Source organism: Mus caroli, chromosome 6, assembly GCF_900094665.2.
Source record: "Mus caroli chromosome 6, CAROLI_EIJ_v1.1, whole genome shotgun sequence".
NCBI classification, from domain to species: domain Eukaryota; kingdom Metazoa; phylum Chordata; class Mammalia; order Rodentia; family Muridae; genus Mus; species Mus caroli.
In genome coordinates this window covers 48717994-48744445 of record NC_034575.1, presented here as the reverse complement: position 1 = coordinate 48744445, position 26452 = coordinate 48717994, and the positions used below count along the sequence as shown (strand labels likewise).

Sequence of the window (26452 nt, the reverse complement as noted above, 5' to 3'; positions counted from 1 at the left end):
GTGGCCGCTCTGACCCCCTATTAGACCAGGAGCTCAGGAAATGCCCCTGTGCCCTGTCACCTTTGGTTCTCCCTGCAAGGCTCTAATGGGGATTCTTTGCTCGAGCAGCAAAAGAACAAATACAGCCCTAGTACATGGAAAAAGCCAGAAATCTAGAAAAAGGGGAACAAGCATGCCTCACATAATCTCACATTCATTTTAAGATCATCACTGCCCCTACACCCAGCTTCTGAGGACTAGGACCACCCAAGGCTGCTCTCTTCTAATGGCTCCTTTCCTGGATTCAGTTTTAAAGTTAAGTTGTCCCTGAAGGAGCTGAATGGAGGTTTGGTATACTTTACAAGTGTTTCTAGGCTTAGCCTAAAGGTAAAAACTTGGAGGCTGAAGTAAAAGATCTTGTCTCAAATGTTCATTGTTAGTAAACGAACAGAGACTCTTGGATACAAAAGCTTGTTCTTCAGTGTCTGATAGGCCAAGTGTCTGATTATACCATTGGAGAATCAGATTAAATAACCCTTTATATGGGAAGCGGGCAGAAGAGCATCTCCTCCTCCTTGTGGTGTACTGTTATTGAATATAAATTTAATTTGTTGAATATAAGATTTAATTTGTTCTCTTGTGTGTCATACTTGTAACCAGCATTTTTAATTTCTATTCATGACAGTGACTTCGCCTTTCTTGAACAGTTTCCAGAGCCTTTACCCAAACACAAGATGCCTTCAGCCTCAGGCAGGCACCACATACACAGTCCTTCTGTGAGTCCTCTTTACAGGGAGCGTCAGCTTCCCAAGAGAATAGCAGCTTCAGTGGTCACCCCAGTCACCCTCTTACTACTGAAAAATGCTTACAAGAATCTCTTGGGATCATCACTGCCCCCTGCCTCCAGGAAACCCCTCCCACAGGGCTCTTTATCTGCACATCACAGGAAGATCCTCAGCCTTTACAACCCCCAAGGCACTGGCCTCAACACACAATGGATGCTGACAGAAATCTTCAGATCTACTCTTGCCTATAAGGAGACCAGGCACTTTCTCTCTGTGTTCTTCTTAAACCAGGGATTCTCCCTGGACCTGACATTTGAGTCAGTTCAGTCTTCATCCTGAGGGGCTGTGCTGTGTGGTATAAGCTGTTTGGCAGCTTGTGCTCTCTCTTCACTAGATGCCCATAGAAACCCCGCTATGATGGCTGAAGGATATTGCTGAATAATGCCCAGCCTGCTACTGTGGGTCTTGCCTGTCTTACATTAATATCATAAACATTCGAGTGTGCTTGCTAAATGCCAGGGCCTGTGCTAAATACATCTCATGTTTGAATTCACTAAAGATTTATAAGCCTACAGTGTGGTACTGTTCTAATTCCTTCTATTCTACAGAGGAAAACACATGAACAATGAGCTTAAATTCCAAGGCCTCAAATCTGACAGGTGGGCAGTCTGCTATATCTAAGGAAATCTAGGCTTTCCCTTCCACCAAGGCCAGCCTGGTCTACAGAGTGAGTTCCAGGACAGCCAGGGCTACACAGAGAAACCCTGTCTTGAGAAAAAAAAAAAAAAGTACACATAGCAAAGATTTACCATTTGGCCACTTTAACACAAGCAGCCTGGCGTGTGGTCTGGAGGGGTTTTCGCCCTCCCCATGTCCTCTCAGAAGAAGTGTCTACTGATGACTCCCTAGGCAGTTAAGTGCAGCTATAAATACGCAACGGATACGCTCAGTACATCCCGATTCCCACCCTCCCCATAATGAGAATTGGAATCCTATGTTTAGAGTCTCTCTCTGATGTTTTTCTCCATGTTCAGAATCTTGCATCTAGGAAGGAGTCCAGGAGCAAGAACGCCATGAGATGTTGTCAGATGAATAAGGGAGAGGATGGGTAAGTTGCTGAAAAGATGTGAGGACCAGCCATTTGGGATGCTTAGCATCACAGAGGAAGTGAGGACCTTACATGTTTATGAGATCACTGGCTGCTTCCCCACTCATTCTTAACAAGCCGATCTCTCAGTCTCCAGCAGACATGACCCTCAGACCTTACCTGAAGATTTCTGAAGTAGTGATTTACCATTGGCTTATTATTGTCCTACAGACTACAAGTGTGTCCTGGTGATGCATTTTAAAGAGGCGTGTTGAAGAGTGCATGTTGGTCCCTTCACTCTAGCCCCAATGTTTGTACTCATGGGTCCTTTACACTTCTTTGCTAGTGTCTGGGTCTTCCTTAAGTGTTCACCAAGTCACATCCATCTACAACCACTATCCTGACTCTACTGCTCTTGCTGCCTCCTGGCAGTGCAGGAAATGAAGCTCCTGATTACACATGCTGGCCAGGGAGCCACAAGGCGAGGTCCCTACTATCCTGGTGTTTGTGGTGATTAGAATATTTACCATTGGGTTATTATTTTCCTACAGACCCCCAGAGTGTCCCAGTGATGTCTGGGGAGAAAATAGTTGATGACTTATGAAAGGTCTGAATGGAGCCAGTGATTCTATTTCCAGCAGTCTCTTAGGCAGCTCTGAAGACAAAGATTTAAATAGATGTGTGTGTGTGTATGTGTGTGTGTGTGTCTGTGTGTCTGTGTGCGCACGCACCGAGCCAAGGCAGAGGCAAAGAGAGAGGGAGAGAAAGGGAGAGATAGACAGAGATTAACCAAACTATTGAAAACTGAGAAAATACTAAAACATTCAATATAGGGAAAAGGTGAATGAATGATGAACAATGGTCCAGTCAGCATCATATACCATGTAATGAGTTATTACATACATATTAACCAAGGTGATCAAAGTAGCCTCAGATGAGAGGATCCACCCACACAGATTGTCAGGGGAGAAGCAGTCTGTTGAACCAGAGACAGGCATGTTCCCCATTTTAGTAAATGAAATGGACCAAAATATTTTCCTCACCCCCAACTTTGGAACATAAGCAATAATTTCTCTTGATGGAGAATTGTCACAGACCTCTAGTTTCTTCTATATTTTTCTGCATTTTCTATAATTATAGCTAGTTCTATTAAATAACAATTATTTTCGAAAACTATATTGTATGGCTTTGTGAGTCATGTGGATATATATACATATATACATACACACACACACACACACACACACATATATATATATATATATATATTCATATCTGAACTACACTTAGTGTTCATTCTAAAACTTCTTTTTCTTTGGGAGAAAGAACCCAAGCTCTGTGGCCCATTACTACATAGTTATTGAACAAGATCTAGAAATAGATCCAAGGTCTAATTCTCCTGTCTGAAATTTACAGAGCTCCTCACAGCTACAGAGTTCCCTGGGAGAAAACCATACACTGATATCCTGGTACTCTTCCTGGTTCACTTTTAAGAATACCAGGCCCGGGAAATCTGTCTCCCTAACACTCCCCCCGATGATGCTGGTGTGGCTGGCTCTGGAACCCCTGACTTATGCTTTTCATTCAGCCTGTGGCATTATCTAATACGGACCACATAGGGGACAGGTAAACACCCAACACCGTCTCAAGGCTCCCCCTCAGAATGAACACGCCCAGCTTTCTGAAGAGAGAGCCCTGTGCCTTAGACATCTTCCAGGGAAAGCAATGTGCTTCTAGAATCCAGAGTCCTCACTCACAGGCATCTCAAGTGCTTCAACTTATGCAGACTATTAGAAAAGAGGGAAGGATAAAAAAAATTGCTATTGAAGAAACAGTTCCTCCCCAACGGAATCAATATCTTTTAAATATCAAGTCACGGTTCTATATATATAGAGAGAGATATACACCATCCCATTTCACTCTGCTTCTTGAAACCTCTATCGACTCTATTGACTCTTAAGAGAAAAGCAAAAATCCATACCATAGTTTCCCACAGGGTTGGCTGGCCCCTGCCACTGCCCAGCCTTTCCTCTCACCACTTCCCTGATGTTACCTGGAGGACTGATAACCAACCATACACCTAGCAGCGTGGTTTTGAAGTTATAAATCATGAGCATCCCCCAAGCTGGCTGGCTTTATGAGCTCAGGCTCTCTGCATACTTTTCATCACAATTAAAGGTCATGTCATGTCACTTGGCACCAAGCAGCTCCCCACTGCGACTTACCCAGCTCCTCACTGCATCTTACCCAAACTAATGTTCCCAGACAAACTCTCTCTGAAGGCAAAGAGACCACCATAGAGCCTTATTACTGTCACTTTCAAACACTGATACAAAATCCAGGGTCTGTGATCTTTACGGTGTCTTCTGGATTGTGGTATCCAGTTGTTGTCATTACAAGAGGAAGCCCTGGAAGTGGGGGTGAGGATCTGTGTGTAGATCAGGCTCAGAGTCAGGAGGCCTAAGGAATAAGACTAGGTAGGTTTAGGGCTTGAGAAATGTCATTCTGTACCTTGGAAGTAATAAATATAATCTATTATTTATCTATCTATCTATCTATCTATCTATCTATCTATCTATCTATCTATCTATCTATCTATCATCTATCTATCTATCATCTATCTATCTATCATCTATCTATCTATCAATCAATCATCTATCTATCTATCTATCTATCTATCTATCTAATCTACCTACCTACCTACCTATTTATCATCTATCATCTACTTATAAACTGTCTAATTTTGATGTCTTTCTTATTAGCAAGGTAGGATTGATGTCATTATTCTCTCTTTGTAGGCCAGAAGGCTGTGGTGCTCTGAAGTATGTCTTTGGAGTTAGGCTCAGGAACCTTCATAGCCTTTCCCATGGAAATTCCTGGATTTTCAGTGTTACAGATGAGCACTCTACTGACACAAGGACTAATTTCCCTTCTTCTTTCCTGAGAGCTCTTTAGAATAAAAATTTCCAATACTTAGAAATGTAACTTGAAAACCACCTGTGGTACATCTATGGACTCTACTCCAGCATGCTGCAGGCCTTGGCTTAGCCCCCAAGAAAGCTGTATTTTGTGAAAAATGAATACACTCACTTTTCAAAAGTGTTTTCAGTTCACAACCGTGTATCAAGCTGACTTCTGACTCTGTAAAGATCCAGCACGCTCTCTTCTCCTCTGTACACTGTGGCTTCCTTACCCATGAGTCTAGGGAGCAAGGCCTGGGTGATGACCTGGGCGGCCCATGTCCTCCGAGCTCTACCCCACTCATCCCATTGCTGTAACTGAGTGTGATGAAGGCTGCTACATTAGGACCAGGCTTCTTCTTTCTCTCTCTGCATCCTGACTCCCACGTGAGTAACTCTGCTCCACCATGCCCTTTCTCACCTCGCTACTCTGCCCAAGTACAGGCCTAGAAACAATGGAGCCAAGTAACCAGAGACCAAAAATCTCTGCAACCATGAGCACAAATAATCTTTTCATCTTAGGCACGTTGTCATAGTAACAGAGAGCTATCACACTTGAAATAAGCCCAAATTGCTGAGCAAGAATCAAAAGTGTATCTTTTCTTTCATCAACACTGCTAATCCAGACTGCTTGACCCTGTGGACACTGAGCGCTCTCTCCTACTGTGAAATAAACCCTCCCTGTTCGTTCTAAGAGCTGCCTGGAGTGTTCAACTTGCTTCATTGCTTGTGGATTCTGTGTCTGAAACGGGAGGGAGACAAAGCCAACCAAGTCACTAGACTGCAGGCTGGTTTCTCAATTGTGGAAGAACTGAGCGAGGCTGGGGTAGGCACCTGCACCCTTCCCACCATGCCCTAGCTAAAGCTCAACAATACTGCTTCCAATGCACACATCTAAATGCCAGGTTTCATACCTGACCCAGCTCGTGCCTGGCGCTGCTTCTAACCTCCAGCCCTGTGGCTTGTGGTCCCCGGTGGAGAGGCCTTGGCTTTGATGGCACAGCCCCAGGTGCTACCCTAATCATCCTCTTGGATAAATGTGGGAACATGACCTCCAAGGAGGGGTTTCAACCTCCTCCTAGGATTTGCTTCACTTTACTGAGCACAGCATTCACCTTACACTGAAGGGCCATTCAGACTTCTCATAGGCCAGAGAACCTCAGCGGCAGCAGACAATGGCTGGATTGCTGATACAAAGCTGTAATTGATATCTCTTCTATATGACCTGTCCCGCTGTTTTTACAGAGTCCAGTGTCAGAGATGATGGCTGACAACTGATGTTTCCTAGACATTTTGATGTCGAAACAAGGATACTCCACACTATGGACAAAGCACTAGGGGACACGCCACGGATCATACATTTCAGCAGACAGTTGACTTGTAGGGCAGCTGGGTGACTAGCAATGAGCTTCACATCAGAGCCTGTCCTTAAAGGAGACCTTTAATCATCTTAGCCAAATTTCTCCAGTGCTGAACCTACCAAAGCATGGCAGGGGTATCTTTAGGGAGATGGAACACTGCCATCGAAAGGCGTGTCATAAACCATTAGGGATTATGATGCAAAAGCTAAACTACAAGCAAGCCATGTGCAGGCCAAGGGGAGCAGCTGCCAGCCAGGGCCCAGCTGCTGGTGTCCCCTTGTTCTCTGTCCTTCTCGTGTTCCATATTTGTCTCCTCTCTTTGTAGTTTTGTGTTGTCATGTGACTCTTCACCTCTGGCCAAAAGATTAACTGCCTTATGGGTTTTATTACAAAGCAGAACCCAGGTGTCCTCCTCTGACTCTTGCTCTGTCCCTGTCACTGTTACCTAGTTGAGCCAGATAAATTTCTTCTGGAAGCTATACAGTTACCAAATGGCTTTTTTTGGAGGGGGGGGGCTAAGGAATGACAATTTTCAGAGCAGCATTGCAGAATGTGTCTGAGAGAGCTCTGGGGTTTAATAGACCGTTCATTGCTCTGCAGGTGGAGTATGCCTGTTTTTGTCTAAGAGGGGGGGATGAAGGTAACCCACTGGTTTCTGTGTATGAACAGTCCCAGATTCAAATGACAGAGATGCTTGTTAAATAGTTTTTCATTTTGTCACAAATAAAAACATCTCCAATCCCTACTGTGCTTTGTACAGTGAACAATCACCCAAACAAAACACCCTTTGATGCCACTCCCAGCTGCGCGGCTGAGGCTCACCCAGTATAGAGGACTCAGTATTCTGAACTGCATATAGAGACTTGTGCATTCCACATAGAATTTCAGCTTACTTCTGGCCTCTGTAGTGGGTGGAGGCTGGGATTTTCAGACTCTACCATTTGGTAAAACCAGCAGAAGGCCAAGTCTGTGGCCCCAGGGGAGTCAGAGTGTGGTGATGTTCCACGGCCACAGTTGTGGCTACAGCTCTGTGAAGAGCACGGGTCACACCAACATGCAAGGCCAACTCTTCCAGGACAAGACAGTTCATTCTGAAAGGACCACAAGTAATTTGACCTTGGCCCGTTTTTAAGGCAAGAAAATTATTCTTGGATAAACTGCAGAAACATATCTTGTCCCTTCTCTTCTTCAGCCAATCTTTCTAAAGTAGCCATTGTTTATCAAGAACACGGTTAGGCGAGTGAACAGGGAGAGGGATGTCAGTAAGCAGACAGTAAACACAGAGGGTGATGAGCTAGAAAGTCACTACAGAGAAACATAGAGCAAGGTCTTAAGGTCTAGGAGATGCTCAGTAGCTGCCGGGTAATGAGCCTGCAGTGCAAGGAGGAGGACAGGAGTGTGAGTGAGTCCAAAGAAGCCACATACAATCGGGTGTGCAGCACACATCTGTAATCTCAGTACTCCTGTGGAAGAAGAGGCAGAGAGAGGAGAATTCTTAAAAGTTTGAAGGTCAGCTAGCCTGGACTATAAAGTGGTGAGCGTCAAAAAAGTCAGAGCCTGTCTCAGATAGAGTAGAAGTCCAGGGTTGACACCTAAGGACCTAAGGTTGTCGCCTTTGACCTGCACATCCATGCCATGGCACACACACACACATACACACACACTTGCACGCACACACACACTCACTTGCACACACACACACGCACACACTCACATGCATATACATACATACGCACAGGCACACACAAAGACACATATAGCCACATGTAGACACACCCACATGCACACGCACACATGCAGAACAGAGGTAGTAGTGACTGATGTTGTAAACTTAGAAACAGTGAAGGGCTCCCCTGCTCAGATTTTCTTGTTAGCAGCGGAGGCTGAAGCTAGGCCTGTTGGATTGGGGTTTCAGCTTCAGCTTTTTCCCCCTGGTTGAGAAACTGTGTCAAGTATCTCAACTCTTTGTGCCTCATTATCTCAAGGTTCCCTGCACAGCACAATAGTAGGTCCCCACAGTCAGGAGGCTCTGGACCTGTAGGGCTTCGTATTCCAGTGTATGCAACTAAATCTGGACTTTTAAACATGGATTCTGGGTTCTAAATCCAAGTTCTTAAGCTTGTTCGAAAAGCACTTTGCTGGGGCTGGAGAGATGGCTCAGTGGTTAAGAGCACTGACTGCTCTTTCAGAGGTCCTGAGTTCAATTCCCAGCAACCACATGGTGCCTCACAACCATCTGTAATGGGATTAAATAGCCTCTTCTGGTAGACAGAGACAGTATACTCACATACATAAAATAAATAAATCTTTAAAAATCAAACAAACAAGAAAGAAAGCATTTTGCTGACTGGCCAACTTCTACACCACACATGAAGGCATCAAATCTATTTTCCTTAAAATACATAGCTATTTCAAGTTATTGTGTGGCAAAGTTAGAGAATTCCATATACATCCCTATCTTTCAGGGTTATAGATTACCGGTGTTTTAAACAGATTAGTATTTTTGAGATTTGTCTGTGCCCATATAAAACCAATAAATAATGTGTGGGAGACTCGGTGCTTAATGGCAGGAGGGTTGTATCCACCAAAACAGAAAACATAGTTTGATGTCTGCAGCGCAGTAATGAATCAGCAGAGTTATGCATCCTGATTAGGTTTAGCCAAAAGCCCTGCCTGCCCCACATAATGCACACACAGGAAGATGGACACTGGTCTTGCCTGTTGTCCTGGATGACCTTGAGGTGGGCAGATATGGATATTTCCACCTTGTCTCCTGAACAGTGAGTCATTCGGGCTGCTGGATGGGGGTTATTGCCACAGATAAGAGCCCTTCGGTTGAGTTAATCCCAGGCAGGGCATGTCACCTGTGGTACGCCATGCCAGGTTCCAGAAGAACTTGGACAGTATGCTGGCTGGTTTTATGTCAATTTGACATAAGATGAGTCATCTGGGAAGAAAGAACTTTAATTGAGAAAATGGCCATGCCAGAAAGTGCTTGTGGGGGCACTCTGGAGGCATTTCTTAGAGATGGATGGGGGAGGGCCTGGCTCATTGTGGGTGGGGCCAGCCCTCGGCAGGTGGTTCTAGAGTATATAAGAAAGCAAGGCTGAGCAAGCCACAGAGTGCAAGCCAGTAAGCAGCATCCCTCCATGGCTTCTGCATCAGCTCCTGCCTCCACGTTCCTGCCCTATTTGAGTTCCCTCAGTGACAGAGTGTGCTACTGAAGTGAAGCTGAAATGCACCCCCTCCTTCCAATGCTGCTTTTGGTCATGGTCTTTTATCACAGTAATGGGAAGGTAGCTGAGTCGGGCTCCTTTTGGATCTCATGGGTCCTGCCGAGTTGCCACAATGTCTTATTGGACAGAGCCCAGGGTGTCATCTGAATACCAACATTCCAGATTGTGACCTTGTCAGTGTCCTGGTGCCAGTGAGTCTAAAGTCCCAAGATCTCTGGCTACTGCCTCAAGGGCCTGGCACTCACACCCCTCATTTTCACATCCCTCCCCTTAATAGGGCTAAGAAATAGTCTCTCACAGAAGCCTTTATCTCTGAAAGCTACATCTTAAAGATCAGAAGCCACTGTCCTTTCTTTCTTGGCTCTGAGTCTGTCCAGAAAATAAATCAATGCCCTGTGTCCAAAGACCAAGACTCGGAGGAGAGTTATGGGTGGTGGGAGCTTGGTGCCTGCTGCTGTTTGGGGCACAAATGCCTGGTCAGTGGCTGTTATGCCACGTTCTATTGCTCTGCCTGGTTTCCCAACTTGGGTTCTGTCATCTCATCTGGAAGAATCACTCTACTGGCCCAGCTGATGCCCTGGACTCCCCTCTCAGGATCTGTATGAACCCCGGTTCAGCAAAGGATAATAGTCTTCTTACAGTTCTGATGACAGGGTGCAATAGGCATGATGGGAGGAAAAAGAACAAATTTCTCACAAAAGGCAAAATTGTAGTCTATTCTGAAAATAAGTGGTACCCAAAGAATGATGAATTCAGATGGGATTACCAAACACAGTGTGGTAGGTGTACCTGCATCCCCAGAACTTGAGAGTGTTGATAGGAGGAGTATGAATTCAATGCAAGCCTAGCCTATATAGAACATATAACAATGGATATTTTTTTCTTTTTTACTCCAGTTTGTTGCTTAGCAATGATATTTGAGGTAGGTTCTGTTGTAGATCATTTCTTCTTAAACATTAAAAGCTAATGTCCTTGAGGACAACCCCCCCTGTTAATTTCTTTTATGCTAAATTAATGGCTTTTAAAAAAGGATTAATGTGTATCATGTTACCAATAGTGGAAACTTCATGTAGAATTTAGTTTTATTTTATTTTTCTCTGTGCAGACAAAGCAAACATAAAACAATGGTTTTGCTTTTTTTCTACTGTGAGAAAAACATTGTTCTACATACAGTATAAAAATAGTTTAACTGACTGGAGGCTCTGATATTTCAGCTTATATAAATTATTTTTATGTTCTAGGACAATAGGACTATATATTTAAAGTCTATTAGAGGTATAGATTAGCTACTTCTATGGACGCTTTACAGCCTCTTAGTCTTTCCCATCCAGGCATCTACCCACCCACCTAGCTAGCCACCAGACAAGGCCGTGGGCAATCGACCAACATGGGTTGGCCAGCTCCTCAGCGTGAGGCTCCATGCTGGTCTCTGTTCACCCATTAGATCCAGCCTTGCCCTCACTCATGATAGGTCATAGACCAGCAGACGGGTGTGCAGCTGAGGAGTTTTACTACGCACAGGGAGTTACTGTTCATGGGAGTTACTGTCATGGTCACTATGACGCTCCAAACACAGAGGTCCTTCTTTATAGGACTTCTTTCTTAGGTTTTTGGCAAATCTTTACAGCTGATGTATATCTAGAAAATAAGCAATTCAGCTCAGTATAGCTTAAAATTTGAGTCTATACACATAAACACATGAAGCCCTAGTAAGAGGGGACCACACCTGTAACCTTGAAACTTCTCAGAGTACAATTCTATCTTGTCTCATTGCACTTTGATCTTGCCTGTTCCTCGTCACCTTCTACCCTCTCCTGGCCTCCCACCATACTCCCCATCCATGTCCCTCTCAGCACAAGCTCTTCTGGGTGCACATGACTTTCACTTGGCTTCACTGGATGCTGTCTTATTCTTTATCATATTCCTGTATATAATCTTTATCATATCCCATATGTTTAGCTTGCCTGGATGCATCAGAGCCAGGAAAGACTTCTGGGCAAAGAACTTAGTAAACTAAGAGCTGATTCTTCAGAAACATCCCACTGACAGACAGTTTTAATGTTCCTGTCCCTGCAAGCTATGGCATTGGTCATGAATAGCAAAGAATGAAAGTAGCTCTGGTCACACAACAGGAAAACAGGACTGAGCTCTCCTCGTTTATTCATTAGCATGAGGGGAAGAAGTTATCCCATAACATGTGCTAACACAATGGGTTAAGCCTGATCCCTGTTCCTGGCAAGCAGCTGTGTGTGCAATCCTTTCATCTTACAGATAAGGAAGCTAAGGCCCATAGAGGTGGAATAGTATGCCCAAAGTTTTCAAACAAGTTAGAAGCAAAGTAGTGCTACCAATCAGGACTTCTAGAACGCCAGCCCCAAGTCCTCCTGCTTCATCGAGCACATGGCCCTGTCCCCTGCCTTTAGCAGCTTTGGCTTCCTTTCAGGGTAAGGGATTGGTCTTGCCCAAAGAAGGTACCTCCTAAGAAATGCTGATGCTTGACAAAACGTTCTGAGGCCAAGATGACTTTTGAGTAAATCCTTACTGACCTTGAAGAGAGAAACACACAGTAACATTTGGATGACAGATCGGCCTCCAGCTCCTCATTGTGACCCGTATCCCCAGAGAAAGCGAGACCAGCAGCAGCTTCTCACAAACCCGACAGCTTTGAGAAACGTCAAGCTGGCATTCCCGGTGCCGCCCCAGAAGACACACGACTCAGGCACAGCTCGGCAGGGCCAAAGCAAGGGCAATCAGTTCTATTCATGTTGAAAATAAGCATCCTGCCTAAAGCAGTCACTCCGGTTACTTAGGCCAACATCTCTAAGGTGTGGGAGGATAAACTCGAGGCTCAAGTGTCCGGGGTGAGAAGTTGAAGCCAAGAAACATGTTCAAAGTCCATCCCTGAGCTATGCTGTGGTGAAGAAGAGGATGGTGACAGAAGACCCTAGAGGGCCACAGCTGTGGTGTCTGAGAAATGGCTCAGTAATGGGAGAGCACTTGTCTGTCTGCATAAAGCTTGGAGATTAATTCGTGGCTTTATACATGTAAATGACACACTCCTTCAACAGATGATCTGTTTGCTCACCATACAGCCCAGAGGTGGGAGAAGAGAAAGCTGGGGCAGGAAGAAAACCCTGCTCAGTCAACAGTCAGAGGGACTGAAGGAGCTTTAGAGACCACAAGTGGGCTGGTCTGTGAGCCCATTCATACCTATAGCTTTTCCATGATTCTTGTATAGTTAATAAAACAGCTCCAAGTATGCTTGTATTGTTTTGCTCTACAGTATAAAGGCGGCCTCCCCCACTCCGAGTCCTTGCAGCCTCCAGCACTGTGCTTGTGAGCCCCTAACTTGTAAGATCCTTTTCCCCCTCCACATCTGGGAAACATCCCCACCTGCATGGTGTCTGGGAGACAGAGAGTCAGAACATGAAGACTAGAAGCTGTGCAGAGAACCCCCAAGGTGCTTTGCCAATAGAAGGGAACTGAGCAATCTTCGTCGGGTCCAGCTGGATACTGCACAGGAAGGCCTGAGCACAGGGCTGCCACACTGTGTGTGTTCCGGGACTACTGCATGGTCCTGAGCTTGCACCCATATTTTTAATTCTATCAAGTCTGATGGATTCTTAACTCCAGAGGAAGCCAGACCTGTTGCTAAGATCTCTTCTGAGCGTAGGTGGGGATTTACTTAGCTAAAATAATTCAGTGGTTCCCAGACATTCATTAGAACGACTCAAGAAGCTTTAGAGATCTTGATGTGGGGGAGGGGTGAATACAGTTGGAGTACACGATGTACTTGCATGAATGCCTTTATGAAACCCATTGCTTTATAATGACGATCATATGCCAACAAGCGTCCATCATCAGATGATGTCAGTACATGTTTGCCAAGGGAAACTTGCTCCCATGGGACACTGAGCAGTGAGGCTGTGGTCACTGGCCTGGGATAAGAACAACTGTGAGTGACTGACGTACTTTATTGACAGAGGGGGAGCAGTCAGGAAGACAGGCGTCTACCTGTGGCATGCTGACATTATCCTACAGTGTTGTGGGCTCCCCTTCCTGTTTCCTGTTCCTCTTCTCTGTTCTCCTCAGCCTATTCTTTTTGGTGCCTCTTTGGTCCCAGGTTTCTAATGATAGGGCACAGATGTTTCTAGAGGCTTCTCTACCACTGTGGGTTTGTAGGAGATTCCTTCTTGCTTGAGTGGAGATCTGAGCCAGGCACACACATAGGGGGCATGGGCTGAAGGCTTTTGTCTCACAGGTCTGGTTGTATACTGCTGTCCCAGTAGTGATTGCAGGGGGGTCTGTCCTGTGGAGCTGGAATTGCTCACTATCTGCACACTGGTATTTTTCTTTCTCTTCCCCATGACACCATCTGCCAGAGGTGCTAGGTCTGGAGACAACTGAAGCCTCTGTCTGTCTTCCAGAGGTCTCACCTGCAGGAAAAGCGAGCTGCGAGACCTCAAAGGACTAGGGAGCATGGCCTTGCTCTGATTTCTCTGCAGCTATCCTCACCTTTTTGTGGAAAATGAAACCTCCATATGACACAGGAAACCAGTGGAGAAGACAGAGGAACAAAAGACTATCAGTGGCACACGGGAACAGAGTGAGATAAAAACAGAGCAAGGAGAGGTAGGATCTCCACACCTCGAGAAAGACATTAGACTCTAATGATTAGAACATCAGTCAGTCAGCCAATAAACAAATAAATCTGTAGGGACCCAAACCTTTGTACACCTCAGAAGAGGCTAACTCCTGACTCCTGGGGCGCCTGGCAAGGTCCAGGGGTGTGTGGCACCACGGGATTCCTGACGATGCCTGATCCATCATGAAAGAGCACCGGAGACTGGCTCCCCCTGCCCAGTGTAATTGAATTCAGAAGCAGCAGAGATTTCTTTGAGAAGTAATCGCAGGCAAGGTCAAGGCTCCACTGGCCGGCACTGGTTGAATTTCATCCCCTGGGCATTGCATCTGTCCTCTGAATTCTGATATTCGTCACAGGGTTGGATCAATGCAACAAGAACTTTGCCAAAAAGATATGCAAGGGGAGCCAGGGCCTCGTGTCTTATCTTGGCCCAGGGCCTCCTCTGCTCCAGAAGCACAGTCTTCCACACAGTGCAGTGACTGTAGGTCACTGAGAAGCCAGACAGGGGACATTTGATCAACACTTTGATCCGATGATTGACGTCTTCTTCTTCCACGTGCATCCATCCTCACTGCTGTGGTCTCAGCAATCTGATTGGTTCTGGTTCCTATTTCAACTTCCAAAATGAGGGTTCAGCTATGACTCTGTACGTCTAGTATCTGGCAAGGGCTAACTACTGTACCAGGGATACAGGTGCCCTTGGAAAGAGTCAGGGTGGTGTTAGGACACTGAAGTTCCAGGGCACAGAGGTGGGCAGTTAACATGAGGCTCACTCATCTGTCTGATGGGTGCCATGTGACATTCCTTTAGAGACCGATTATCTGTGCAGTATACATAGTCTTAGTGGAGGGGTGCGGCATGAAGGGGGAATGCAAATCAGTAATGCATTTAACACCAGAAGCACGGACTTAAAAAAAAAAAAGTTAACAAGAGATCCAAAATAATAACATGCTTAAATCGCCTTCGACGAAGTGAGTAATTGAAATTGTGCTATTGCTATGGTTTATTTGTGAATTTCAGGTAGATGGGTGTGTGCAACTGGAGCATAGATGCAGATTCATAAAGAGAGGCTGCCACACCACAGTTAAGCATCATGCAGCCGCAGCACAGCCTGCATGATGGATTGACTTCTCCACAGCGGCACAGCCTCTCGGTGGCTTGACTCACTTTCCTTGCGCTGAATTTGAACCCAGTACTGCAGGGTCAGGATGGCCAAGCACTTTGAAAGTTGCTCTCTCAGAATGAAGAGTTTCCTCACGGTCACGTCTCCTGTTTCCCCCTTGATACTCATATTTAAACGGTAAATAAAGGGAGCGACTTCTCCAAGGCTGGAGACACCGTTGTAACCTAGAGCAGCCTTGGAGTGCAATTAAAACCAATTAGGCCCACGTGCGTATAATTACAGCGACTTAATGAGCAAGCAGGGAATGAGCCTCTTCTGGGAAGCAGTCCGACCCCCATGCGTGTGATGAGGCTTGCAGGGAAGACGGTGGGAGGGACAGCGACAGGGAGAAAGGGAACCCTTTCCGAGGAAGTTAGGATGCTTTTGTTGCCTGGAAGACACGTGAAACTCTCTACTGTGCACGTGCCAGAGAGGGCTGGAGTGGGGATGGCTGTATGACTTGATTCAAGACACTGAGGAGGAGGGTCCTAGGTAGGCTGGGACCTGCTCTGGCGGTGACCCCCTGGCCTTGTCATCAAGGGTGGTTGGGAGCCCAAACTCCACACTCCCGAAACACTGACCACTGCTAGTGTTGGAGCCAGGACTCTATGTGGCCACTCCACAGCTCAGAACATTAGGGTAACCTACTAGTGAGTCTCAACTACTCTGGAAAGTTAAGAGAGGTGCCAGCATGCTTCTGTGTGCTGTGGCCTGGGGGAAGTCTAAGTGGACCTGGAACGTGGGTAGGGGATAAGAATGGGTAGATGCTTCTGGGCTATTCTGACTCCCAGTGGAGAAGTAGGCTGCAGAGCACCCCCTACAGCCTGCCTGCGGAGCAGCACGGGGCTCCAGTCTAATTTCCCTGTGGGCTCTCCAACCAGAGGCATTCCTAACCACTGGACAAACACATCTCAGTAGGCTCCTGTACAGCTGGAGCAGCACCCGGAGGGCTTGTGAGAACAGATTTGTAGGACCCTCATCTGACCTAGAAATCTGAAAGGACAGTGGGAGAGGGGAGACAGACACTTGCAGGTTAAATAGGCCGTAGTATTGTCTAGGCACAGTGTGCCTGAAATTTGTTACCTGGGTGCTTGTACGTCATTTGGTAATCACACTCTCTCCCCTTGGACCAGGCACTATGGTGGGCACAGGAAACTAAGCATAACTAACATTCAGACCTTCACTTCAAGGAGCCAGTCTTTGCAAGAGTGAAGAGAAACGGCCTTGAACCCTGTAATCATGTAACAATTCCTGCTCCGGGACTCGGGAGAGGTAGGTTCAAAGCATTCTGGGAACAAGGTAGAAGACACAATAAATTCAGGGAGGCAGACAGGGGGAGGAACTCTAGAAAGTCAAGGCCAGGAGAAATATTCAAAAAGCTTTGACAGGCCTTTGTGTAAAGCAAGCGTGTGTTAGACAGAGAAAAAGACAAAAGCATTTTAAGTGGACAACCACACCAACGTGGGATGTGCTCGGGGAGAGGATGGAGTTGTCCTTGAAAGAGTCACTGTTAGTTAGGTTTGTTATTACTGTTTACAGTGTCAGGGCCTGAACCAGGGACCTGTGAGCCAGGCAAGCACTCTACCACCGAGATACAGCCTAATGCTTACGGCTCTGACTCTACCCTCAGCCCTGAGGCTGGGCTCCTTCCTGAAAACACTCATCTCAGACAGCTCAGAGTTTGGCTGTGATTGGAAAATCCTTAGTAGCTGAGTTCTGATGCACAGCTGCCTTGTTCTGTGTGATGGAGGTGAAACTGGGACCATAAGGCTGGGCACCGGGAGTGCAGGCTCACGTGGGCTTGGGCTGAACCCCTGTCCTCAGACAAGGCGTGGTGTTCTCCTTGTCCTCACATCTCCCCAGAGCAAAAGACATTGTTTGGATCCAAGATCTGCCAAGTAGCACCTGACACCTCCCCCAACCCCAGTCTGTCACTTGCTGGCCACAGGCATGGCTCAGCTGGGTATTTTTAGAGTGTTTTTTTTTTTTTTCTTTTTTAAGCAGCATACACAGTATTAGGTTTCTTCTGCACTTACAAGCAGAATGCATTGTGGTGGCTCCTCCCTCTCCTGCTCCATACCCCTGACCTCTCCTTATGCCCTTCTACCCACCTGCATGTCTGACCTCTGGAAAAAACACGTTAAAGGACAGACTTCTGAAAAATGGACCAGGAGCAGTTGTTCCAAGCCAGCAAACTGGAACCCCACACTTTCCCAGTGTTGGGGGAAATCACAGACAGCAGATAGGTCAGAACAGGCTTCAGGTGCCCATCTGGCCATCCGGAGGACAGACGGGTGTGGCTTGGGAACAACTTGTACCCTTCTGTGTGTCCACAACTGTGATGTGACTAAGTAGCTTCTAAGACTATTAAAAACCTTCTCTAGTTTAAACAATTATATCAAATGTGTATGGGTGTTCTGACAGGGTGTATCTGTGAGCCTTGCACATGCAGTGCCCACGGTGGCCAGGAGAGGGCCTCAGAGACCCCGCAACTGGAGTTACACCTAATTGTGATGTACTATGTAGGTCCTGGGACTGAACCGGATCCCTCTGCAAGCACAGCCAGTGGTCTTAACTGCTGAGCCATCTCTTCAGCCCAGAATCTTATCATTTTATCAGATGACTTTTCAAAGTTGCAGTATTAGCACTATAGTGATGTTTATATTGTGTTCATTAAATCTTAATCAAATGTTAAACTTTGGCAAGTGAACATTTATTTTGTACAGTGAGTGAGTGGTTCCACCATTAAACTCCTAGAAGATTAAAAACAATTTGGAGAGGCTGGTAAGATGGCTCACTGGGGTCAAGATGCTTGCCAATCTGAGTCTGAACCTGTAATCCATATGGTGGAAAGAGAGAGTCTGCTACTACAAGTCGTCCTCTGATCTCAAAAAACCATGCAGTGGCACATAGGTGTGCACATGCCACAGTGCACATGTGGAGGTGAGAGGACAACCTTTCAGAATTGGTTCTGTTCTTCTACTATAGACTCAGGCCATCAGACTTGGTGGCAGGTGCCTTTACCTGCTGAGCCTTCCCTGCCTGATAGCACATTCTTTAGTGGCTTTCTGGAACTGCTAGTTTAGTGGCATCACAGTGGTGGTGTGAACTCAGGGTAGGGTCTACATCATGGGTATCGGTGAAGAACGCTGCACCCCAGGTGGGGAAGCATCTCAGGTGTATCCAGCCGTACTCCACAGACTGCGGTGCTTTTAAAGGAACCAGGCAAGACCACGTCACATGCTGTTGGGATGATTTTTACCAAGTTTGAAACCTAACTACTAAGAAGACACCGAATTGTGTCTGGGAAGCTTAGAGCAAGTGACACCCACCGGCTTTAGAGTTCTGAGAGTTTCAAGAAAGCCACACAGCCACTGTCTCTGTACTGTTAGAGTTGTGGCCATGTGACTAAGCAAATAAAGTAAAATTAGGTGTCACTTTGAGGATATGTCCTAGGAAGAATGGGACACTGGGCAAAGCCCACGGTCATTCCACGATGGGCATGGGGCATGGGTAAGAAATAACAGGTTGGTACTACTGTTGGGTTTTCTTTAATGTGACCTGACATAGCCCATCCTGACTGATGTGCTGAGGGCTGAGGGCTCACTGGCTAGAACATGGTAGGGAACTCCATCACCACGCTCTACAACAACCCCCCACGTTTTACTCAACACCCCAAGATCTCAGGCCACACGTGCATTTCATTTCCGTACTTCCCCGTCTGCTAGCTGTCCTTGGCATCAGAAGTTCCATGACTGTGACGCAGTGGCTAGCACTATGAACGTGCCCCTACCCTGGTGCACGCTGTTCCTCATGCTGCATTCCAATGGCCACATCTGAAGGCCCTCATCTCTGCTCCTGGCTCTCTGCCTGGCAGCTCTTTTCTTTATTTTGCCTCAAAGCAACTTCCTTTTCCTTAATAACACAGGTCAAAGGTCACCTCCCCTTTGAACTATCCCTGAACTCCCATCACTGATAATTAACCGCTTTGTTACCAGAGCCTGTTTTGAACCTTTTATGGAGAGCCAGTGTCTGGGTACTTCTGTCGGCTCTATCATATCCCCACACACGGAATCCCTCCTGACTGAGGCACTTTGTGACAGAGATTTCAAGACCTGTCGGGGTTGGGAGGCATATGGGGCAAACTGTGTGGGGACAGACAGGATTCAGGGAAGTACAAGGTGTCGGTACCAGTGAGAATGTAATCCAAACTGGCTAGAGGGATCGATGCGATTGTACTTTAGCCTTAAGAAACCAAGTGGATTTTAAACTGGAACCTCCTGGTGGGTACACATCTAGTCTGGGTAGACCTGATCTTACTGTCAATGCTGAGTCAGCTTACAGGCACACACAAAACAGGGAGGGGAGCAGGGTGGGCTTTGTGCCTCCACCCAGCTGGCTAAGGCTTCCAGGACACCATTCCTCTCAGGGCTCTTATCATCCCATAGTGGGGTCTCCCTCATCAGGCTCAGTAAGCTGCACTGCTTCCCAAATGCCCCTGGCTATGGGAATGAACAGTTTGAGGAAGTCGCTGTTGCTTCTCCTCTTCTCTTGGTACAAAAACAAACAAAAACAAACAGACAAACAAACAAAACAAAAATACCCCGAAAACAAAAAGAATGGCCATACTATTCATTTGATGGATACAGCTATAGGACTTTTATGCATGTACTGTAACAAATAAACTTGGGGGCTTCAAAGAGCATTTGTCCTCTATAATTATGAAGAACAGAAATCAGAGATCAATTTCTCTTGCGGAGATCAAGGGCTGTACTGTGTCTGGATCAGTGATCAAACTTCCTAATACCATGACCCTTTAATGCAATTCCTCGTGTTTAATGGTTGGTGAACTCCAACCATTAAATGATTTTTGATGCTAGCTCATAACTGTAAGTCTATAAATATCTGTGTTTCCCGATGATCTCACCTGTGAAAGGGTCACACAGTCCCAAGGGGGTCGCGACCCACAGGTTGAGAACCATTGCTCTAGTGGCTCCAGGCACAAAACTTTTCTTGATTGCCTGCTGTCCTTGGCTTCTGTTTGCATCCCTCTGGGGCTTCCAAAACTCTTTTTCTCCAGGCTATCTTCTCTTCTGGGCTTGTTGCTTGTGTTGCTCTTAGGAAGATCTTTATTTGATGGCCCTTAGATAATCCAAGACAAAATCCTCCTCTCAGAATCTTTAATGTGGGGAGTGGAGAGATGGCTCAGCTGTTAAGAGCATGTGTTGTTCTTTAAAGGACCAAGTTTGGTTCCCAGCACCCATGTCAGGTGGCTCATGACTCCTGTAACTATCTCAGGGGAATGTGATCTACCTGCCCCTCTGGGTATCTGCATCCCTATGCACAGACACACAGGCATGATTTAAGATTAATTAAAATGAATTAAGAATTGAATCCTTAATGTGATTACATTTTCAAGGCCCCTTTTCTAATGGAAAGCATTCTTCTAGGTCTTAGGATTCGAGTCTGACATCCTGGGAGGCCACTGTTTTTAATGCCACAGTGTTCTAAGAACTCTCATCACACCCACTTCCTCCTGAGCAGGCCTCTCTCCTGGCTCAAGTTTCATGTTGCTGTGGACAGCCTTATTAGCTCATGCTCACAGGCAAACAAATGTGTGTCCGACAGATGACAGGAACCCTCCTATTTGCCTTCAAAATATTCCTTAAGTAGAAGGGAAATATACACACGCTGGAGTTCTTAACCCATTGCCACATGCCCCCAGGAAGTGTCCAGACGAGATACCGAAGAACCCAAAATGGGGCTTTGAGGAATCACGTTTTAATAAATATATTACCTTCCCCAAGAGAATAGATAAAATATGTTCATCGTGATGGTTTTTCTCTACATTTCTGAAGTACTAGGAACCTGGACCTTTGCTAGGTAAGCATACATGGTTAGTCAGCATGTTAGAAATAAGGGCAGAGGTACCGTATCCCCAAATGATGATTCCTGCCTCTCTACAAGGGAGGGTCTTCTAGACTGGGAACCTGTCAAGCTTTGCCACATGACATGCTCTGGACAATGAGATGGGAATGGAAATGTTCTCAGCCGCTCCAGAGCTGAGACTTCACAGCTCTTGGATGATTTTGCTAGGAATTCAATGAAGATTGAATACTCGGGGCTTAACGAGAGAGAATCGTCAGGGAAAATCTGAGCTGTCAAGGCACACAGAAAGAAATGAATATTTATATTGCTGACTTAAAGGACTTTAACTTTTGTTTCACACATCTGCATGTTTTGCCTGCATGTCTGTCTGTGCACCATATATATACATGCACGGTGTTCACAGCGGCAGAAGAGTGTGTTTGGATTTTCTGACACTGAAGTTGGTTATGAATCACCATGTGTGTGCTGGAAATCAGAGCTCAGACCTCTGTCAGATCAGCAAGAGCCCTTAATTGCCAAGCCATCTCTCCATTTCCTGTATTACTGTCTTAAAGTGACCTGTAATTTCTTTCAGGTGAACTTGGGTACAATATACACTCATGCCTTCTGGGTCCAGAGACCAGTTCTGAAGCAGAAACCCACTGGGTACACACTGGAAGCTGGCTGTGTGTAAAAGCTACCAGAGAGACTCTAGTGAGGGATCATTCAGTTGCTAAAAGATTATTGTTATAAATTATACAGCATGGAGCTAAATAAATGAGCTTTTGAAACACTGGTAAGTGGGAGCAGCTAGGACAGACAGCCAAGCCACCTTCGTGATAAACATCCTGAGCCCAGAGTGCACAGATCAGGTTACAGTTTGACCCTGCACAGCCTATAATCCTATTTGGATGGCTCATCTCCACCCTCCCTCCCACACATACCAATATAACTTCATAGGTGGTTGTAACCTGAGCCGAGAGCTCTTTTGAGTCATGAGGATTTGCCGGGATGGGGAGTGATATGCCTGCTTTAGCTTCAGAAGGCTTGCTTTCCTTTATTGGCTTGAGGCAAAATTCATAGGACATAAAGTTAGCAGCTGTAAACTGTGCAACTCTCCGAGGTTCATGCATGTTGTAGCGTCTATTTAAATATCATTCTATTTTCAGGAGCGAGCGGTATTCCACGCATGTGTATATCCACACTTGCTTATCCACTCATCTGTGGGTGGATATTTAAGTTGCTTCCTCCTCTGGGCTATTGTGAACAAGAACACTGTGAACATCTGTGTGGGGTGATGGCCTGAGCACCTGTTTTTAATTCTTTAGGGTATGTACCTACTCACAGAGTTGCTAGGCCATGGGGTAATTTGTTTGATTTCTAAGGAGCTGCTAGGCTGCTGTTCACAGAGACCATCCCACTCCAGTTCCCACCAGCAGCGTAGGAGGACTCCAATGACCACAGCTTCCCTAAAACTTACTGCTATTTTTAAAGTATTATAACTTTTCTAGTTTCATTTCTGTGTCTGTGACTAACTCCTGATCAAAAGAAGCTTAGGGAAGAAAGGACTTACTTAGCTTACAATACCAGGTTATAGTCCATTGTTTTGGGGACACCAAGGCAGAAATTTTGAGGAATCACATCCCCAGTCCAGGGTAGAGAGAATAAACACAGGGGCCCTGTTTGCTTGCTTTCCTCTAACTTTCTCTTGTCTTAATTATTTTAGGTCCCTCTGCTTAGGGAATGGCACCACCCACTGTTCTGGGTCTTCCTGAATCAATCAACAATCAAGACAACCCCCATGACTGTGCCCTCGGGCCAACCTGGTCCAGATAGTTCCTCACTCCCAACTCTTCCTCAGGTACTCTATGCTGTGTCAAGTTGCCAATTAAAACTTACCATGTCAATAGCTACCCTGTTGGATCTGAGGTGATATCAGTCATGGCTCTGGCTGTGTTTTCTTTATGACTAATGACAATGGACATTGTTTCATGTGCCTATTTAGCTATTTGTACATTTTCTTTCAAAAAATATATCTTTTCAGTATCCTTCTCAATTTAAAAATGGGATTGTCTCTCTTTTTGGCTTTTAAATGTTAGAAAATTTTATACCTTATGGCTATTAAGACCTTTAACAGAAATATGATTTGCAAGTGTATTCCAACTCATCCTGCATCTTTTCTCCTTGATGCACAACATGCTAAGATCTGAAGATGCATGGTTTATCCAGTGTTGGGTTATTCATATTTCGGTGTCATATTTAAGAATCCACTGCCCAGGATAAGGTAATGACCATTTATGTGTATTTCTTCTACATTCCCTTTAAGATTTTAATTCTTATATTTAAGTCATTGATCTATTTTGCATTAACTTCTATATACTGTTCACAATAGTTCAACTTCATTTCTCTGTATGAACCAGCCAGTTGTCCTAGCACCATTTGCTGAAGAGATTGTTTGGTTTCCATTAAATGTTCTCAGTACTCCTGTATCAGTTGGCCCTGGGTGTGTGGGCTTGCTGTCAGTGTTGGGTCTGGAGGAACATCCTGTAGCAACTGGAGCAATTGACCTCATCTTCTTAGTGCACACCTGCTCCTCTCAGATCCTGTCTTAGCATCCTGCTGTGTACAACTGTGACAACCCTGGGCCAACCTAAATCCTCTAAAACATGTTATTTTCATTGATTTCCTTCACCTCTACTTTGATCATCAACTTGGGGTTCAGTTGTTGAAACTCTTGCATTACCTGACCTTTGTCTTCAAGCACAGTGTTGGTCTATATTGTATTTCCAATTCAGTGCAGAGAGAGCGCCCTTCCATGGAGTAACTGATGAGCAGAATTACCCTCGAGAGCATGTTACAATGGAGAATTTTATTATTCAGGGCTGGAACTGTGCTCAGTTTTATAGAGATTTATATCTCTAACCATATTAAGAATCATGCTTTCATCCCATAATCAGCCTCCAAATGCTGACACCATTGCATACACTAGCAAGAGTTTGCTGAAAGGACCCTGATATAGCTGTCTCTTGTGAGACTATGCCGGGGCCTAGCAAACACATAAGTGGATGCTCACAATCAGCTATTGGATGGATCACAGGGCCACCAATGGAGGAGCTAGAGAAAGTACCCAAGGAGCTAAAGGGATCTGCAACCCTATAGGTGGAACAACATTATGAACTAACCAGTACCCCGGAGCTCTTGACTCTAGCTGCATATGTATCAAAAGATGGCCTAGTCGGCCATCACTGGAAAGAGAGGCCCATTGGACATGCAAACTTTATATGCCCCAGTACAGGGGAACGCCAGGGCCAAAAAGTGGGAGTGGGTGGGTAGGGGAATGGGGGGGAAGGGTATGGGGGACTTTTGGGTTAGCATTGGAAATGTAAATGAGGAAAATACCTAATAAAAAATTTTTTTTAAAAGTAAAAAAAAAAAAATCTTGCTTTCTTTAAAACATGACCCTAACAAGGTGGGATTTTGTTATCAGCACATGGCTTAAAGTCAGACTTCAAGCTTGTTTCCAGCCCAAGGTCCTGCCTTTTCTATGCAAGGCTGAAAAAAAGTTCTAATTAATGCACCAGAGCATTAATCTTCTCATACATAAAGAGGTGAAGACAACAGATCTCACTGCAATCTCATCCCCAGCGATCTAAGGACTAGCAAGCACAATGTACATGTATATACACCTTATATGTACTGAGGCTAGACAATGCAATTCCCCAACAGTGTAGCCAAGTCAAGGGAAAGAAAGATGCCAGCCAAACTAATTTCAACATTTTTGAATGCATATATGCCTTCAAAACTCCAACACATCTATAAGTACCAAGACAAAATATAATAAGTTCCTGCCATTATTAAGTCCATTTCCTTTGTGGTTGTCACAAACTGTTTCATGCCTAAATGCTCCACGTGCATGTGTGCCATTCCAGCAGTACATACATACATATATATGTTTTCAGAACAATAATTTTATAGTCAAGGCTCTTTTGCTGGTTGGTCCCTGGTTTCCTGTAGTAACATCTCCTTTTCAGCCAATAGAATTCATTATAGGGTGGGAACATGGTAGTCTCTCAAGAGGTTGTATTTTAAGTCACCAGAAACAGAGGAGTGAAGCAGGAGCCACACGGATGAGATCTCTGGTGACAGACAGTTAGTGAACACCACGGTGTGGGCCCCTCCCCTATGTTGTTAGGGCTCCAGTTGGTGGGATATTTTTGATAGTTTAAGCCATTGTTTCCACACTGGGCAAACGACTGTTTCTAATAGTCCTCTTAACAAATGCTGTCTTATCAACTAGCAATGGTCAATTAAAATGGCTACCCAAAGAGTCATAATATATGAAAGAATATTTTCTAAAAAGAAAAGAAAAACTGGACCAAAACACACGACTTGAATGGGGGGGGGGAGTTCAAAACACAACAAGGAAGGTCTCCTCGTGTTAGTTTTCCACCTTAATATACTGCAGAAGTCTGAACGAGATGCCTACAACTTAGCCTAGGGAACTTGTTCAACATACTTTCAAAGACCCAACTGCAAGGATGCTTCCAGAGGAGTTGTCTGTAATATGGAAGAAAGGATGTCTTGAAACATATGGAAGGAATGAATTTAAACTGACTTCATCTGAAATGGGGAGTTAAATCAACTCGGTGCCTTCATCTGTCGGATTACCAAGCAGCCATCAAAAATGGTTTTATGAAAATGATTTTATTTAGAAAAACGGTTCCAAGAAATTACTAAGAGAGAAAGCAGCCTTCAAGTTGTCAGATAATAAATAAAACTGTGTTCAAAACTCCCTTTACCGGTGCTGGCTGAGTGTTTAAATCTCATTTTTAAGATTCTAGTAAAACGAAATGGATGTCATGAATCTATACAGTATTGATTTCAGTAAGAAATGCAAATGGCTCTGCAGATGCTTCTGGGTTCTGGGGGCTGCTGTGGGGTATGCCAACTAGGGACCCTTGCTGTGGGCTGTGTGCACTGACTGCCCTTGCTGTGGGCCATGTGTACTGAGGAAGCTGCCCTCTGGCTGTTCCTTTTCTGCTCACCATTATCGCCATTACTCATCACTGCTGCTCCTATAACCCCATGAGCTGTCTACTGTGAAATCTAGGGCCATACAAACTTCCCTGAAGAATAAGAGAGAAGGGTGTGAGGAGACCGGAAGGACATCAGGACATCTTTCCTGAAGCCCGGCTCCTTCCCTCAGCTATCAGCCCACAACAGAAGGCCAGATACCTGGGTTCTACAGCTCAGCACTGTTGCTGACTTTGGCACTTGAAGCTCTTACATTTTTCTGTCAGCTCCAGGCTGTGGTGTGTGTGTGTATATGTGTGTGTGTGTGTGTGTGTGTGTGTGTGTGTGTGTGTGTG

At 45.4% G+C, this 26452-nt stretch overlaps 1 protein-coding gene across 7 annotated transcripts in view; it reads right to left on the bottom strand.

The window, feature by feature from the left end:
* Chn2 (chimerin 2) overlaps nucleotides 1-26452 on the bottom strand; it is a 259486-nt gene that overhangs the window by 30194 nt on the left and 202840 nt on the right. Inside the window, exon 1 of one of the 7 annotated variants that reach the window (XM_021164054.2) lies at nucleotides 5927-6275. The exons of 4 other annotated variants lie outside the window; for them this stretch is intronic. In XM_021164054.2, coding sequence (XP_021019713.1) covers nucleotides 5927-5944 — 18 coding nt within the window. In that variant the 5' untranslated portion in view covers nucleotides 5945-6275. Of the gene's footprint in view, nucleotides 1-1573; nucleotides 1859-3832; nucleotides 3946-5926; nucleotides 6276-26452 lie in introns of those variants that run through there. 2 more of the 7 variants (XM_021164055.2, XM_021164056.2) reach the window with 2 other exon arrangements.